The 17,955-nt window shown below is 38.4% G+C and overlaps 1 protein-coding gene across 10 annotated transcripts in view; it reads left to right on the plus strand.

Annotated features, from left to right (window-relative positions):
• The window catches only part of FRS2 (fibroblast growth factor receptor substrate 2), a 109,901-nt gene extending 95,822 nt beyond the window's left edge, over positions 1–14,079 (plus strand). For all 10 annotated transcript variants that reach the window (XM_055357029.2, XM_055357024.2, XM_055357028.2 and 7 more), the window contains 5 exons: positions 3,307–3,398; positions 4,625–4,811; positions 5,572–5,730; positions 6,404–6,567; positions 8,287–14,079. In XM_055357029.2, coding sequence (XP_055213004.1) covers positions 3,333–3,398; positions 4,625–4,811; positions 5,572–5,730; positions 6,404–6,567; positions 8,287–9,237 — 1,527 coding nt within the window. In that variant the 5' untranslated portion in view covers positions 3,307–3,332 and the 3' untranslated portion in view covers positions 9,238–14,079. The remainder of the gene's footprint in view (positions 1–3,306; positions 3,399–4,624; positions 4,812–5,571; positions 5,731–6,403; positions 6,568–8,286) is intronic.
• Positions 14,080–17,955: the final 3,876 nt, after the last annotated feature.

Below are 17,955 nucleotides of genomic sequence, written 5' to 3' on the forward strand. Positions count from 1 at the left end.
TCCATATCACTGTCTTCTCCTACATCTTGTCCCACTGGAAAGTCTTCAGGGGCAATAACATGGAGCTGTCATCTAGGAAAACTGCACCTTCTTCTGGAATACCTCCTGAAGGACTTGCCTGAGGCTGTTTTACAGTTAATTTTTTTTTTTAATAAGTAGAAGGAGTATACTCTGATATAATAGTAAGATACATAGTATAGTAAATACATAAACCAATTACATAGTCATTTATCATTATCAAGTATTACGTACTATACATAATTGAATGTGCTATAGTTTTATGCACTGGCAGTGCAGTAGGTTTTTTTTTATACCAGCATTATCTCAAACACATGAATAATGTGTTGCACTGTGATGCTGTGATAGCTATAGTGTCAGTAGCTGACAGGAATTTTTCAGCTCCCTTGTAATTTCAGGGAACCACTGTCATATATGTAGTCTGTTGCCAACCAAACATTGTTATGTGGCTCATGACTGTATATCCCTGCCAGCACGAGAGGTTCTACCTTAACAGGTAGCTTATGAAGATGCCAAGTGGAAGGATGATTTTCCTGCTCCTTTTGAGAAAAAAGAAAGTTTAAAAACATTCCTTTGGAGCATCATCTTTTGAGGCAAAAGTCATACTGTAGTAATCTTTTAGCTCTTCATATTTCACAAGGAGGTCGGGGAGAACGAATATGTAATTTCAAGAAGACTTTTAAAAAATGTCTCTATCAATTATCCCTTTACTTAAAATTTCTTATATTACTCATCCTATAATTTATTAATATTAAACATTTACTATTTTTTAAAAAATTAAATGTTTATAGAATATGTGCCATGTCTGAGGCAGGAGAATCTCTTGAACCTGGGGGGCGGATATTGCAGTGAGCTGAGATCACGCCATAGCACTCCAGCCTGAGCAACAAGAGCGAAATTCCGTCTTGGGGGATTAAAAAAAAAAAAGAATATGTGCCATGTAAGTTGGTATGCTTAGTGCCCTGGAAAATGAACAAGACAAGATTTCCTGTCTTTAAAGAGATCACAGCAAAGTGGATGGTGCAGAAAGATAAACATTGCAACAGAGTACGATAAAGGCCACAATAGAGTTATGCCATTCTATTGTGGGAACACTGGAGGCAGGCTATCTTCGAGTTCACTGGAAGATCAAGTCTCAAATGTAGGGAACATGTCCCTAGCTTGTTCAGGCTGCTTTATGGTTGGGCCCCATTTGTCTTCCAGTCTACCCTGTAGTCCAGTCATACTGAACGCCTCACTTTCTCCTGAATGTGGTGTGACACTTCATGACTTTTGTCTGTCTCAGGTGCTTATTTGTCTTTATTTTGCCTAGCATGCTGTTTCTGCTCTTCTTTTAAATCCCAGCTCAATTAGTGCTTCCTGCCCTGCCTAACCCAGAAAGTTAGTTGTTCCCTTTCATGTGCCCACAGTACTCTGCTCATATCCTAATATAAGGTTTATCGCAGTGCATTATCTATTTGCATCTCTCTCTCTCTCTTTCTCTCTCTCCCCCTTAACACTCACAGCTCTTCAAAGACAAAGATGGTGACTTATGTGTCCTTGTACTATGATACTTAGCTGGCATATTAGTTAAAGCAAAAATACCAAATATCATGAGTCTTAATTAACTTTACTATTATATGTTATCATATACACTCTTGGTTTATACGCTAGTACACTTTTTCATTTTCTTAATACTTATACCTGCTAGGGATCCTTCACATTTGTTTAATACAGTCCATTTAAATCACAGGTCCTATAGCACCTTCTATATGCTAGGTATCGTGTTAGGTACTAGGAATGTAAAAATGAGTAAGGTTCATCCTTGCTGACAAGGGGCTCACAGTGGAGGAGAAAAGACAGATAAACAGACACCTGCCACAATTTCTACTCAGTACAAAGTGTGATAGATGCTATGATACTAGGAAGCCCAGAGTGCTTTGGGTTAGCATATGCATGACAATCATACATAATAGTATAACTTGCCTAGTTGCTTGGAGTCAGGGAAAGCATCCTAGAGGAACTGCACTTTGAGTTGAATCTTGAGAAAGGAAAGAAGCAGAAAGGGAGCAGCTTAGAAGGATGTGAGAGACCAGGATGCTCTGGGGAAACTGCAGCTTGTTTATTCTGACAGGACTAAGAATAGGGCTTGAAACAGAAAGCAGGGAGAGTCTAGACTGGATCTGTTAGACAGGGATTACATTGTATCTGATCGGATCTATCATACTGAAGAGTTTATACTGTTAAACTGAAGATAGTGGAGAGCCACTGAATAATTTTCAACAAGCTTCAATCAAATTTATGTTTGTAATGTTTTGTAGCTTCTGTGCTTCCTTCCCTCCTCCTTTTTCATATATTGTCATATTCTATCTGATTATTTCCCTTGTTTGTAAGTGATGCTTTGGAGTTTTCTTTGTCTGCTCAGTTGGAGTGTTCTTAAACACTCAATGTCAGGTATATAACCACTTACCTCTAACCTTCTATGGGAAAGGAGTAATAAATAGACATGCTATATCAGTTTTGCCAATATTGTGTGTGTTACTTTACTGCTTAATTTTGAGTTGTCTTTCTCTCTTACCAGTGCACTATTCGAATTTTGATTTTGTTTTAATTACCAATGAACTCTTGTCTTGTGGAGACATAAAAGATACTGCAATGAGTAACAACAGTCAAAATACCTGCCAAGCCATCCTTTGGTGATTTTTTATTTAAAGAACAAGCCAGGTCTGGTAGTCCTGTAGTCCCAGCTACTCAGGAGGCTGAGGCAGGAGGATCACTTGAGCCCAGGAGTTTGAGCCCAGGAGTTTGAGCCCAGCCTTGGGCAACATAATGTCTGCCTGCCTGCCTGCCTGTCTCTGTCTCTCTGTCTGTCTCTCTCTCTCTCTCTCTCTCTCTCCCTCTCTGTCTCTCTCTCTCTCTTTAAAGAAGGACATGAAATTCCTGATAAGCCACAAAGGGTTAATTTCATTATTAACTCTTGAACAAAAATTAATTATTTAGGTAATATTATATATGAGACCTTAAGTTGGTTTGTTTTTTATATGATTTTAGAATAGGTGACCTTTGCAAATTTAACTAGAAATTTGAGATTTGTTTGACATTATTAATGCCTCACAAAATTTATTCTCTTTATTACTGAGTAAAATCAACTAGCTAGTTGTATAAAATCTAGCTGCAGCCATATACCTTGTTGGACTTAATTTTCTGCATCAGAATAATGTTTGTGTTAGATGATTTCTAAAGTCTTTTTCTGTTTACAGTTTTTGTATCCTTCATCTAATAAATTTTTCCAAATTATTTTTCATGTAGTGCACACATGGTCTTCTGAAGAAGCCATGGGTAGCTGTTGTAGCTGTCCAGATAAAGACACTGTCCCAGATAACCATCGGAACAAGTTTAAGGTCAGTAAAACTGGTTGAGTTATATATCTTACTGCCTAGTTGGGTGTTCTTCTTTTATTTCACTTAACATATCTTATTTCTGGCTTTTATCACCAAACCTTTCTATTTCCCTTTCTTTCCACCCTTTCTTGATTTAATAAATGATGACAACATTTTCTTACAGTATGGAATTTTTTTTAGTTTTCCTTCGGTCCTCTGTATCTAATTAGCCATACCGTTCTGGTAATACTGTTTTTAAAATGCCATTTTATGGGGTGCCTTTTCAATCTCATCACTATCTGTCTTTCAGTTATTATTTTCATGAGTGCCTGTGTGATTTCTTAACTGGACTCTACCTCAGGTCACCCTCTGATTCATCCTGTAGTCACCATCAAATTAATCTTCTTCTCTCATCATTCACTAACCTCTTTGCTAAAATTGTGTGGTGTTATTTTACCTGTAGCCTAAATGCTCCTATAGCTGTTTTGTGTCTGATAATTTGACCTCGATCTGTTACAAAGAATAGCCTTGATCACACAAACCTAGGTGTAAGTCTGTCACTTTATAAGCTTTGTGACCTTGGGCAGGTTACGTTATTACTGAGTCTTAATTCCATTTTTGTACAATGTAGTCTAGGATTGTTATGAGGGTTAAATACATGTAAAGCTCTTTTCCTACTCCCAGGGGAATAGTAACTTCTCCCTAAATGTTACCTACTGCTCTTAGTCTTTGGACGTTTTCTGAAGCTCAGCAGTACAAAGCCTTTCCTCATGTGAACTCTGTGCCAATCTATTTTGGTGTCTTTGAAAGGTACTTTTTTCTGCTTTAACATTGTGTCTTTATGATGTCCCTTTATCTCCTGACCCACTAGATTTCCCTTCTGATTTTATTTTCTGCGTAAATTTATTTATACTAGCGGTCCAACTAAAGGCCCTCCTCCTCTTAAATGAAGGTGTCTCAACAACCTTAGACCACAGTTCCTGCCTTCTGCAGCCTCTGTTGCATTCATTTGTCAATTAATCATACACTTTTGTGGTATTGACTTTGTGTTTCTACATTTTGTTTCCCCAGTGGGAATGTAAATTTCTTACAGATCTGAACTGGGTGTTACACGGCTACGTAGTCCATGCCTGATACACACATTGGTTGATGAATGAACTAACAAATTACAAATAACTAATTAGCAACAATGCATTTTCCTGACGAATTGGTGACATATTTGCATGACTGTCACCTTCTTTTTTTAGGTCATTAATGTGGATGATGATGGGAATGAGTTAGGTTCTGGCATAATGGAACTTACAGACACAGAACTGATTTTATACACCCGCAAACGTGACTCAGTAAAATGGCACTACCTCTGCCTGCGACGCTATGGCTATGACTCGAATCTCTTTTCTTTTGAAAGTGGTCGAAGGTGTCAAACTGGACAAGGTAGAACCTTTGTTTTTTTCCCCAAATATTGTATTTGAAATTGTTTTTTCAGCTATTCTGTATACAAAGATTAAATTAATATTTTTCTTCTGAAAAAAATCCCAAAATAAGCAGATTGTTAAGGAAAGATATAGTATACTATGTATTAATTTATCAACTGTTTATTAAGCACATTGTCTATGGGAGAAATTTTGGCTCATGTTAACTTTAAGATTTTTCAGTAAATGATTGGGTCTGCTAAATTGACTAAGTGTCTTTATCATTGATTTTTTTACTACCTACTACTTGAATGGCCTTGACAAGTTACAGGACTTCCATTGAATGTTAAATTTCTTCTCTATAAAAGGGAAATGGTAATACCTATCTTTTAATTATTGTAATAATTAAACAAGATAACAATTGGAAAACACCTAGGGACTTTACAAGGGGCCTGTTACATGGCAAATGATCACCTTGGAATAGTGAGTTGGGCTCCCCCTGCTGTTAAGAAACAGACTAGCGTAAGTGCGCAGGTCTTGATTTCGTTAGCTTTATTTTGGGCCATCTCCCTTAGATGAATGAAAATTATTCTGTGAACTTTTGGCGGGGGTTTGTTTTGAAACAGGGAATAATCATTAATTTATCAGATATTTATTTAAAAGGGATTTCTGACTCTTGGTGCATAGAATGCTTACTTTACAATTCTGCTGTTTGTCAAGTGTTCCTATAGTTTTTTTTAAAGGTATGTTAACTATTTTTCCCTTTTGGTTTATATTTGTAGGAATCTTTGCCTTTAAGTGTGCCCGTGCAGAAGAATTATTTAACATGTTGCAAGAGATTATGCAAAATAATAGTATAAATGTGGTGGAAGAGCCAGTTGTAGAAAGAAATAATCATCAGACAGAATTGGAAGTCCCTAGAACACCTCGAACACCTACAAGTAAGTACCCCTTTTCCCTTTCACATTTTGAATAACAGACGTTTAGTTGTAAGCTATAGATTGTGGGTATTTAATCAATAACACACTAGAAATCACCACTGGATAACGGAAGTATAATGGTTGTCAGTTTTTAAAAACAGCTGCAGGCCGGGCGCGGTGGCTTACGCCTGTAATCCCAGCACTTCGGGAGGCTGAGGCGGGCAGATCACTAGGTCAGGAGATCGAGACCATCTTGGCTAACACTGTGAAACTCCATCTCTACTAAAAAAATACAAAAAAATTAGCCGGGCTTGGTGGTGGGCACCTGTAGTCCCAGCTACTCGGGAGGCTGAGGCATGAGAATGGCATGAACCCGGGAGGTGGAGCTTGCAGTGAACTGAGATCACGCCACCGCATTCCAGCCTGGGCGACATAGCAAGACTCCGTCTCAAAAACAAAACGAAACAAAAAAAACACAGCTGTAGTTCTAAGTACTTCAAATATTTAAAAAATGAAAACATTCAGTATTTCATATTAGGTAAAATATGGAGTTGGGGGTAATACTATTTGTGCTCTGATTTCTGCTGTCTTGGCAGAAAGACCTATAATCCTCTCAGTACAGATTCGATTCTTACTCATTTTTATTCTCTCTGCCCCGCCCCCCTTTTCGTTAAACCAATAAACAAAAACTCAGCTCCAGGATTTGCTGCTCAGAACTTACCTAATGGATATCCCCGATATCCCTCATTTGGAGATGCTTCATCCCATCCTTCAAGCAGACATCCTTCTGTGGGAAGTGCTCGCCTGCCTTCAGTAGGGGAAGAATCTACACATCCTTTGCTTGTGGCTGAGGAACAAGTAAGCATGTGCTACTGTGTAACAGCAATAATGATTGTTCAGAGTTAGGGTATCACTGTGCTAATACTGGAAGATTTTATTCAGCTTGAAGTTTAACTTTATCTGTTTGTAAATTACTTTTGTAGTGAACAATCAGAGGAGATAGCATATATTTGCTGGTTTATGCTCAAATATATGCGGGTATTCAGGGGAACTTACCATTACAATAGCTTGTGGGTTCACAGAAGAGGTACATCTATAGATTAAGAAAGGCATAACTAATGGTCAGTTCCCATTATAAGAATGTCCAATGGATTAAGAGTTTATGCTGCTTTTCATATTTTAGCCATTATAGTCAGTGAACTACTGGTAGGAAGGTAGATTTTGCTGTTAATGTTATGGAGTTATTTAGTGTTCCCGAGTATGCTAGTTTTCATGTGTGGAATGAAGTATCTGGTTGGAACCTCTGTATTAATTAGTTATACTTATGTTTTGTAAACCATATGTCACATTAAAAAGTTTTTAGTGTTTTTAAAATCAGTTTCTTTGTGTTCTTTACATAATGAGTTGTTATATTATTTACTGTAATTACATGAGTCTTGGTCTGTCACCCAGGCTGGAGTGCAGTGGCATGATCTCAGCTCACTGCAACCTCCACCTCCCGGGTTCAAGCAGCTCTCCTGCCTCAGCCTCCCAGGTAGCTAGGATTACAGGCGCAGGCCACCACATCCAGCTAGTTGTTTCATATTTTTAGTAGAGACGGGGTTTCACCATGTTGGCCAGGCTGGTTTTGAACTCCTGACCTCAAGTGATCTGCCTGCCCCGGCCTCCCAAAGTGTTGGGATTACAGGCGTGAGCCACTGTGCCCGACCCTTGTAAATATTTTTATATTATCTCCCCAAAATACTATTAAGCTTTTCTAAATAGTGATAATTTCTTACTTGGTGGCATTTATTTTATATATATGCATTTTACAGAACTCTTATTAAATCTAGTGGAGTTAATCTTATACAGTTAGATCATCAGTAAATAAGGATAAACTTACCTCTTTTCAAAGTCATTATTTATTTCTGGATCATGTTTTAATGCTTTGAGAACCTCTAAAACAGCAGCAAAATGATAATCCCTATTTTGTTCCTGATTTTTATTTTTTACATAATATTTATCATGTTTAACAATCAAATATAATGTTGCATGTTATTTTATTTTATTTTTTGAGATGGAGCCTCACTCTGTTGCCCAGGCTGATATGTAGTGGTGTAATCTCGGCTCACTGCAACCTCTGCCTCCCGGGTTCAAATGATTCATGTGCCTCAGCCTCCAGAGTAGCTAGGATTACAGGCGCTCACCACCATGCCCAGCTAATTTTTGTATTTTTAGTAGGGACGGGGTTTCACCATGTTGGCCAGGATGGTCTCGAACTCCTAACCTCAAGTGATCCACCCGCTTCAGTGTCCCAGAGTGCTGGGATTACAGGCATGGGCCACTGCGCCCAGCCTGCGTGTTATTTTGAAGTCGTTATTCTTTTATCAAATTAGGAAGACATTTCTACATTTCTCCTTCTCTTTCCACCTTTTTATTAATAAAAAAATAGGTGCAAAAGTTTTGAAGTAAGAGTACATTTGGAGAGAAAGTTAATAAAGTTAACTGTTGTCAATAAAATTAACTGATGTGGTCAGGCTTTTTTTCAGTTTTGTTTTTTTAAGTAAGTTAACTAATTCACTTTCTGTTTTGTTTTAGGTACATACCTATGTCAACACTACAGGTGTGCAAGAAGAGCGGAAAAACCGCACAAGTGTGCATGTTCCATTGGAGGCGAGGGTTTCTAACGCTGAAAGCAACACACCAAAAGAAGAACCAAGTAGTATTGAGGACAGGGATCCTCAGATTCTTCTTGAACCTGAAGGAGTCAAATTTGTTTTAGGGCCAACCCCTGTTCAAAAGCAGTTAATGGAAAAAGAGAAACTGGAGCAACTTGGAAGAGATCAAGTTAGTGGAAGTGGAGCAAATAACACAGAATGGGACACTGGCTATGACAGTGATGAACGAAGAGATGCACCCTCTGTTAACAAACTGGTGTATGAAAATATAAATGGGCTATCTATCCCTAGTGCCTCAGGGGTCAGGAGAGGTCGTCTGACATCCACCAGTACCTCAGATACCCAGAATATCAACAACTCAGCTCAGAGAAGAACTGCATTATTAAACTATGAAAATCTACCGTCTTTGCCTCCTGTTTGGGAAGCCCGCAAGCTAAGTAGGGATGAAGATGACAATTTAGGACCAAAGACCCCATCTCTAAATGGCTACCATAATAATCTAGATCCAATGCATAACTATGTAAATACAGAGAATGTAACAGTGCCGGCAAGTGCTCACAAAATAGAATATTCAAGGCGTCGGGACTGTACACCAACAGTCTTTAACTTTGATATCAGACGCCCAAGTTTAGAACACAGGCAGCTTAATTACATACAGGTTGACTTGGAAGGTGGCAGTGACTCTGACAACCCTCAGACTCCAAAAACGCCTACAACTCCCCTTCCACAAACCCCTACCAGGCGCACAGAGCTGTATGCCGTGATAGACATCGAGAGAACTGCTGCTATGTCAAATTTGCAGAAAGCACTGCCACGAGATGATGGTACATCTAGGAAAACTAGACACAATAGTACTGATCTGCCCATGTGAGCCTGGAAAGCATTATGTTGTTTGCACCTTTGTGAAGTTTTTAAAAATGAAGATGCAAGTGCTTCATTTTCATTTCTAAACACTAACTCCTTTTATAGACTGATAAAATTTTTTTCTGAATATTTCATGTGCATCTTTAACTAAAGGGAATTAATGTAGAGCAGGTACTCCTTAAAGAACACTAATTTCATTATATACTACTCGTTGTACAGCAGCATTCCCGTTTTCACAGTGCCTATTTAAAATGAGAGTTGAAGTAAATGACATGCTGGTTGATTTTTATCAATATTCTGGACTTAACGCATATCTTTCATGTCTAAGTCATGGTTGGCTTTTAAAACTTTTTATAAAGCCTCTTGACAATGTACATTGCTAACAGGTAACTATAGGCTTTGAAAGTAATGCTCGTAGATTCAGTGTTCACAGTATGTGGCCTCCAGCATGTAACATGAGGAATCCTTTATTTCATTAATTAATGGCTTTTTGACTTGAGCCAAAACATATGTAAAGGAAACAGAAGTACCGCACCTCCTCTTACACCAGTCAGCTCCTTTGCCTTCAGTGTTACTAGAAAGCGGCCTGTGTCCATGAGTGTGCTTTGCTGTTGGTGCACTGAAAGGCAGGAAGGAGACAAGATTTTCTATTTACTCATCTCATGATGTCATTTGAAGGGCATGTCCAGATATCTTAAAATTATAATAGGCTCAAGAATCAGTCTCAGGTCACTTTATCCAAAAACATTTGAAAATCTGAACCACAATCTCCTGAAAGTTTTTCTCCTATAGATTATTGACAACACATTGTTTTCTGGAGGCATTTGTGCCATTAGGTTTCCATTTATCTTCAGTTTTTTTCTTTGGTGTTTGGGATGTCTTATTTTGTTGCCTTATGTCCTTTTCAATTTAAAATGTTTGAGTTTGTATATAGTTTTGAAATTGGATTATGTGTTCATTGTTGTTTAGTTTGCATTTTTGTCAAATTATGGTTTTGAAGGTTCATTTGGAACTTACTGTTATTCTGTAACAGGGTTGCCCTTGTCCAGTATTTATTTATATGCTGTTTACTTTTCAAGTTGATAAAAACATTCTCCAATTCTAAATTTGCTTGTGTCCATAGGTGATCTCTTTAGCAAACTGAGAAAAAAAGGAAGATACTTTTAACATGCAAAGTTCCCTCAAGGTGTACCGTGTTTTCTCTGTGGGCACTCTTCCCCAGCACTTTAGCAGTAATTCCCCCAGCTACACGCTGCAGTTGTACTCTGCCCACTCTAGTGTTCCTCAGCTCTGCTGTCCTTTTACTTGTAGCTGGATCTTTGATTATCCTTCGATTTCCATGAAATATTAATACTGTTGCCAGCATAGCAGGTACAGTGGAAGTCTTGTAGCAGTGAGATTGTATCATAATTTAGGATTTAAAATGAATTAAAGTTTATATAAACTGAAGAGTCTCCATATGTCAAACTCTTGGAAAATCAAAGATGTTCCAATTTCCTAAACACTAGAGAATACGAGAGAAGGTAGAGTGGAAAAGGTTAGGTAACCTTGCAAAATATTTTACTATTTTCTCTAAATATGAGGAAGTTTGAGATTATGATCTGGTTCTACCAGATATAACTAAGGTTAATTTAGCATGAAAAAGTTTTAGTCATATTAGCATCCAACCTATTCAGTAACCGAATCATAGGACAATGATGGATTAGGAGAACAATAGAGTGGGATCATTATAAAGAAAATAAATTATTAAAGGTGTCTTTATCGTTTTCAGTGCCATTTTTAGTGTCTTTACTATAAATCAATATCAGTGTATTTTATCATTCTGTGTGCATAGCAGAATTTTCTTTTCTCCCTTTTGTTCCCCTGTGAACTTGGTGCTTATTAAAGTGTTCACTGTTCTCTTAAAAGAGAGCAGTGGTATAGGTGTGCAGTTTCCGTGATGCAGGTTCCATTTTTAATATATTGTTCCACTTATCCTTTCTTCTGAGTAAATTGCTAATTGTGCCAAATTTATGTAATAGTTTTTGTAATGTGGAATAAGAATTATGATGGAACCATTGCACAGTTTTTTCTGAAACAGCCAGTCAAGGCAGAACATTAATCTCCAAATGAAAGGGCTGATCTATTTATTCATTTTGGAGGTTGGGTACTTTATCCTTTCTTTCTGTCATCCTTTTCATTGTTTCCTCCGGATTCTAATTAGTTTTTATTTTTTTTAGGTAACTCCAATATAATCATTACAGTTTATGCTTTAAATACTATGTGCTTTAAAAAGGAAAATGGGACCAATTTGTCTGCTAAGAATTTGATTTTAGGTACTATAAGAGTATTAGGAAAATATATACAACTGGTGTTAATTTCTAGATATTTTCTAGAAATCACTTGTGTTCCTATTTAATAAAAGGTAATTTAGAATACTACTTGTCCTTTGCAGTAGTTTAGTAATGGGCATTAAGCTGTGTCCTCGAAGGATGTACCTATTACTAGGTGCATTTTAGAATGAAATATTGATATTTTATTAGCATATAATTGTGGCCATATATCTCAGATTTTCTGAGGCAGATCTAATTTTAGATAATTCTGTTGGTAGACCATGTGATCCTTCGTTTTGGTTTTGGAAATATAATCATTGTTAATGTTTTCCCTCCAAATAGAATACTGTTTTATCCATACAAATCATAACAGCATCTATCCCATGCCAGGGTTGGAAACTGATATTGGTATTACTTGTGTTTTTTCTTAGTGTGTTTTATTTCCCAGTTTCATCTTCTTTTAAAAATGAAAATATGGTGCCTTCCCTCCCTCCAGGAAGACTGGCAAATATTTCCTTTTATTTACTGCTGCTGTGGAGTGATGAGATATGCACTTTACTCTTTAAGATTCAGCAAAAAGCTTTTCACTTCTCAGTATATCCAGAATACATCATATCTGGGACTTAGGAAAATTTGCCAAGCAATCTTTGTTTTTATAGATACTAATGTTGACCCTCTCCAGCGTTCAATGTTATAAATAGAACAAGTCAAGCTAGTGTTTGTTTATCTCCTCCCCCTCCCCAAAACTGTGGCACAGCATATAAAAATGTACCTCAATAATGTTCTATTAAAAATGGGACAGGGGCCTTATGTTTTCATAATTTCCCAACAATGTGCCGCCATATTTTTGCCTCAAGGTAAAGGTTTTAACAGATGAAAAAGTACTTCCCAATTCCCCCGTGCTATTCCTAACCTATAATGCCCAAATGTTTTGTGCAATGTGTAGTGTGTGTGTATAAATACATATATTCTTGAAATAGACATACCATCAGAGACATCATTCACAAGTAACTGATGTATTGGCATCTCATTCATATTTCTGATGTGTGAGGTATATGGTACTAATTACCTTTTCCTTGATGTTTGCCAAATTTGAATAAAGGCATTGGTACGAAATTACAGAATGTAAAGAAAATGTTTTTGGCTTGAAAAATTAACAAATATTTTATGACGTACCACAGTATACTCTGCCCAAACCAGCACCCTATCTATCTTTCCTGTTCTTTACATCCCTGTTCCCCATCCCTACTTCCTCATTTTTTTGGGGTATAACACAGTTCTTTTGTAGCATCATTATAATTGCAGTTCTATGGCAATTGGACAGTTATAGCATGGAAACAGACTGGTATAAATAGTACAGTAGTCACCAGTGTGCCACATTTGCATTAGTAATGCAAAATATACATTTTATAAAGGACAAACTTTGTGTTATGTTTTATTTTCACTACATTGTATAATATTGTAAGACTATTGTATGTCCTAATTTGCATTATAAATGTTTTTTTCCTACGTAAAGGCATAAATATAGCAACTTTGTATAAAGGTAGCTTATTAGATTTTTAATTTTTTCTTTTATAAAAAATTGTCTAACAGTGGGACTACCATTGCCAAATTGTATATGAAATATGAATTTTACCCCCATGGTTAATTTCTTTTATAAACATTCCATATTTCTCTAATAAAAAGACATAAGTGATACTGTACTATGCATACATTGTATCTTAATGCTGTTTCAGATCAGCATTTTAAATTTTGGTTTGCATTTTTAATATTGGCAAAACGTAACCACTGTTAATTAAAATAAAACCTTGTTGTATATGTAACAACATAATTTGCCCTCTATCCCTTCCCACCCTTTGTTCTCTATTTCTCCCTATCAGTGCCAACTTCATACATTTTGTAGCATGGCAATAAAATATAACTTTTACACTGAGGCCGAGTGTGGCTTTTTGGAGGAAGTGGGGATGGGACGATTGCCCTCTAGTTGTCCTTTGCATATGACTGTTTTTTGCCATATAAGCCATGTCATCAGGCATGAAAAGTTTTCTCATATATGATGTAAACTTGCTTTTAAGGACAAGTGTGAATGTGCTTTTTAAGCTTAATTTTTGTCATGACAAATAACTAATTTTTTTTATCTTTGGAGAAGTCAGAGTTCTTTACAATCAAACGTTTATTAACTGGAGTACTTAGAGCTAGTAATTGAATTTAGTTCAAGGGCTAAGCAACACATTTTTAAATCCTTATTTATTGTAGAGTATTAGTATACTGTCCTACAAATTATGTAAAATATGGTTTAATATTAGATGACTTTGGATTTTGCAATGCCTTACTGTTGTCATTCTAGCATAAATATCCATGATGAGGTACTCAAGTTGATACTGGAAGCTGAGCTGATCATACACTGACCTGAAGCATTCATGAAAAGCTGCTTTGTTGAATAAAGTCTGATTGGAGTTCTTTTCATGCTCACTTTCCCCTTATTGCTGAAAGTAGATTGCAATAAAACCCCAATAAAACGTTTGGTTGGATATCTACTTAAAAGTTTTATTGTATTTATATTTCACATACTACTTGAAACTTTGTGACATTTTCTTTCCTAGTCTCATATCACTGCCTCCATTTTCAAAATGAAGATATCAAAATGAAATTGTAACTATATGACAGGCTTTCTCACAGTTTTAGCTGTGTGATCATTCCAAATAGTAGTTCTCAGCTCTAGGACTTCAAACCTGTTTTTAGCCACTGAGTGACATTGCAAAGCCTTAGTTGAGTACAGGTCAAGATGGAAATTATTTAAACAATGAAGGAGATGAACATGTCCACAAATGATTGATGTAACTGGCATGATAAAAGACACACACAAAGGAAGGGCATCCAACTCAGCCTAGGGGTGGAGGTTTTCAAGCAAAGCTTCTTGGAGGGGGTGATCCCTGAGGTGGTTTGTTGAAAGTCTTTGTAGCTTAGAGAGGATGTCTTAGGGAGAAGGGATAGCATGTGCAAAGGCACAGAGGTATAGAAAGATCATGACATTCAGTGGTTGCAAGAGGTTCCAAATGACTAAGCGCATGGAGAGCAAAGGCAGGGTTGGGGGATACAGAAGAAAGGAGAAATGAGAAACATCACAGAATCCTAAGGAGCTTTTGTTTAAATTAGGTGAGAGAACTTGAAGGATTTTAAACACCAGAAAAATAATAGTTTAGAAAGATTTCTCTGACAACATGGATACGTGAAGGGCGCAGTATTTTTTTTTTTTTTTTTTTTGAGATGGAGTCTCTCCCTGTCACCCAGGCTGGAGTGCAGTGGCGCAATCTCGGCTCACTGCAAGCTCCGCCTCCCAGGTTCATGCCATTCTCCTGGCTCTGCCTCCCAAGTAGCTGGCCCTATGGTATTTTAATAAAGCAGGGAGACTGGTTAAGAGGCTTTTTCAGAAATGGAGCCAGATCTGATAAATCCGTATTCAAAGGCATTGTTAAAGGACTGTTTAGGTTGTTTACTGCTGTGCAACAAACCACCCTAAAAGTTAGTGGCTTAAAGCAGCAATCATTTAATGTCTCAAGTTGCTATAGATCGAGATGGGCAGGGCACAGCAGAGATGGCTCATCTCATATGATGTCTGGAGGCCTGGCTTCCTCATATGCTTTGTGCCTATGCTAGTATGGTTCAAGCAGCTGAGGGCTGGCTGGACCAGTTCCACTAGGTTATGTCTGGAACTTTAAAGCTCTCAGCTGTGTTCCTTAGTTTTCTTCCATGAAGTCTTGGGTCTGTCTTCATGTGGTCTTCTTACATGGCAGCTTAGGGTTCCCAAGAGCACAAAAGTAGATGCTGCTAGGCTTTCTTGAGGCCTAAGCCCAGAACTGGCACAATGTCAATTCTGTTGTATTTTGTTGAATTACAGTGGCTCATATAAAAGCATGAACATCAAAAGTGTAGTTTATTCAGGGCCACCAGTGTAATAGAGGCCCTAAAGGAGGAAGAATTAACACCTCTGATTGATAAGGGGAATGACAGAAATGGAGGGGTCAAGGATGACCCCCAATTATCTGGTTTGGGTGACTGAGATGGTTGATGGTGTCAGTTCATTGAGATTTAAGATATATTTGGGGGCTGGGCATGGTGGCTCATGCCCGTAATTCCAGCACTTTGGGAGGCTGAGGAGGGTGGATCACTTCAGCCCAGAAGTTTGAGACCAGCCTGGGCAACATGGTGAAAACCTGTTTCTATGAAAAAATACAAAAATCAACTGGCGTGGTGGTGTGTGCTTGTAGTCCCAGCTACTCAAGAGACTGAGGCAGGAGGATAGATTAAGCCTGGGAGGTTGAGGCTGCAATGAACTGTGATCCTGCCACTGTGGTCCAGCCTGGGCAACATAATGAGACCCTGTATTTTTTTTTTAAAGTGCTCCTCTAAGTGTGCTCCACAGTCTCATTCCTGTGTACAAACTATCACGGTCTGCAACAGGAGAAATATCAAGTCTTCTAACCTTCTCCCTACTACCCAAACAGTAGGTGTCTGGGTGGACCCAACTCAATGTGACTCTGGACTCCTGGTCCTTTATTTGGTTTCCTTCCCCAGGTATTCTAAGTGTTCCTAAGGAATGTTGACAAGTCCCATAACTCTGTTCTGGTGGTTGTTTGCCACTTCCGCCAGTTATTTCACTCCAGTTAATGAATCTACCCTTGCTCCCAAATCACCTCTAGCCATCAAATAATGATATGCTACAGTGCTTTCCTACTTCCATAACATGCCAAGCATACCCAACCTCGGCTACTATATTTATAAAGCCTATTAGAAGACTTGGGATATAATGATAACAATAGCTAAGCTAAACAGGCACTGTTCTAAGCTATTTAATCTGTGATAATTATCTCCATTTTACACAAAAGGAAATTGAGGCACAGAGAGATTATATAACTGGAAGCTGACCAGTTGACAAAAAGCCAATTCACTGAAAGCCAAATTATACCAAGGGGAAGAGAGAGGAGGACACAGGGTCATAGAGAGGAGAGGGGCACAAAGACTTTGAGGGAGGAGGAAGGGTTAACTAAGAGAAGCCAAGACCAAGGGACTTGAGAGTAGAGGACAGAAGATGAGCCAGGAGAAAGTCACACAACGTGTTTAATCACAGAAACATGGATTCCTAAGGTCTCACTATCTCCACAGGCCCTGTAACCTATCTAATACAAATTAGGATAAAATGTATAAATAGATGGGCACAGTGGCTTCTGCCTGTAATTCCAGCACTTTGGGAGGCCAAGGTGGGCAGATCGCATGAATTCAGGAGTTCAAGACCAGCCCGAGAAACATGGCAAAATCCCGTCTCCACCAAAAATACAAAAAATTAGCTGGTGTGGTGGCGCATGCCTGTATTTCCAGCTACTCGGGAGACAGGTCGGAGGATCGCTTGAAGTCAGGAGGCAGAGGTTGCAGTGAGTGGAGATCACACCACTGCACTCCTGCCTGGGTGACAGAGTAAGACCCTGTCTCAATTAAAAATATATATATAGGTGTGGTGGCTCATGCCTGTAATCCCAGCACTTTGGGAGACTGAGGTGGGCAGATTGCTTGAGGTCAGAAGTTCGAGACCAGCCTGGCCAACATGGTTAAAGCCTGTCTCTACTAAAAATACAAAAATTAGCCAGCTGTGGTGGTGCATGCCTGTAGTCCCAGCTATGTGGGAGGCTGAGGCCGGAGAATTGCTTGAACACGGGAGGCGGAGGTTGCAGTGAGTTGAGATCATGCCACTGCACTCCAGCCTGAGCGACAAGAGTGAAACTCTGTCTCAACAACAACAACAACAACAACAACAAAGTATAAACAGCTAAAAGAGACAGTTTTTGGTAAACCATCACATTGATCACGCTCTGAATGGCCTTCAATGAACTGATTTAAAGAGCCTGTGAAACCCACCCAAGACTACAAAGCTAGTACGTAAAATGGTTGAAATTCAAACTCATATAGTCTGGGTCTAGAAGCTGAGTGTTTAGCCTCTAGGTGTAGAGGTGTCATCAAAGGAGGGGGAAGTAGGAAAGAAGGAAGGGTCAAAAGATGCAATGGAGAAAGGACACATTTCCAAGGGTCCCATCATAGGGTCTCTTCCTGGCTGCCTCTAGCCTCAGTTCCACAAGGTGGCAGGGCCTGCCTCCTTCTCCCCATCCAAATGCCTCTGGCTACATTCAAAGCCCAGCAGGGAGCAGTCATTGGTTTCCCCATCACACACAGTCTCAGGATTGCCTACCAGAGGACATAATAAATATCTCCAGGTATGTAATTTTGCCCACAATAAAAACAACCTTTTTCAATATTGTGCAGGCATCTTAGTTTTTTATTGTGAATCTTCTCATTCCAGAATGCGATTTGGGATCTGCCTAGGAAAGTACATTTCCTGAAAGAAGACCAAATTTTCCTACAAA

The sequence above is a fragment of the Gorilla gorilla genome, chromosome 10 (assembly GCF_029281585.2).
Source record: "Gorilla gorilla gorilla isolate KB3781 chromosome 10, NHGRI_mGorGor1-v2.1_pri, whole genome shotgun sequence".
NCBI classification, from domain to species: Eukaryota; Metazoa; Chordata; class Mammalia; order Primates; family Hominidae; genus Gorilla; species Gorilla gorilla.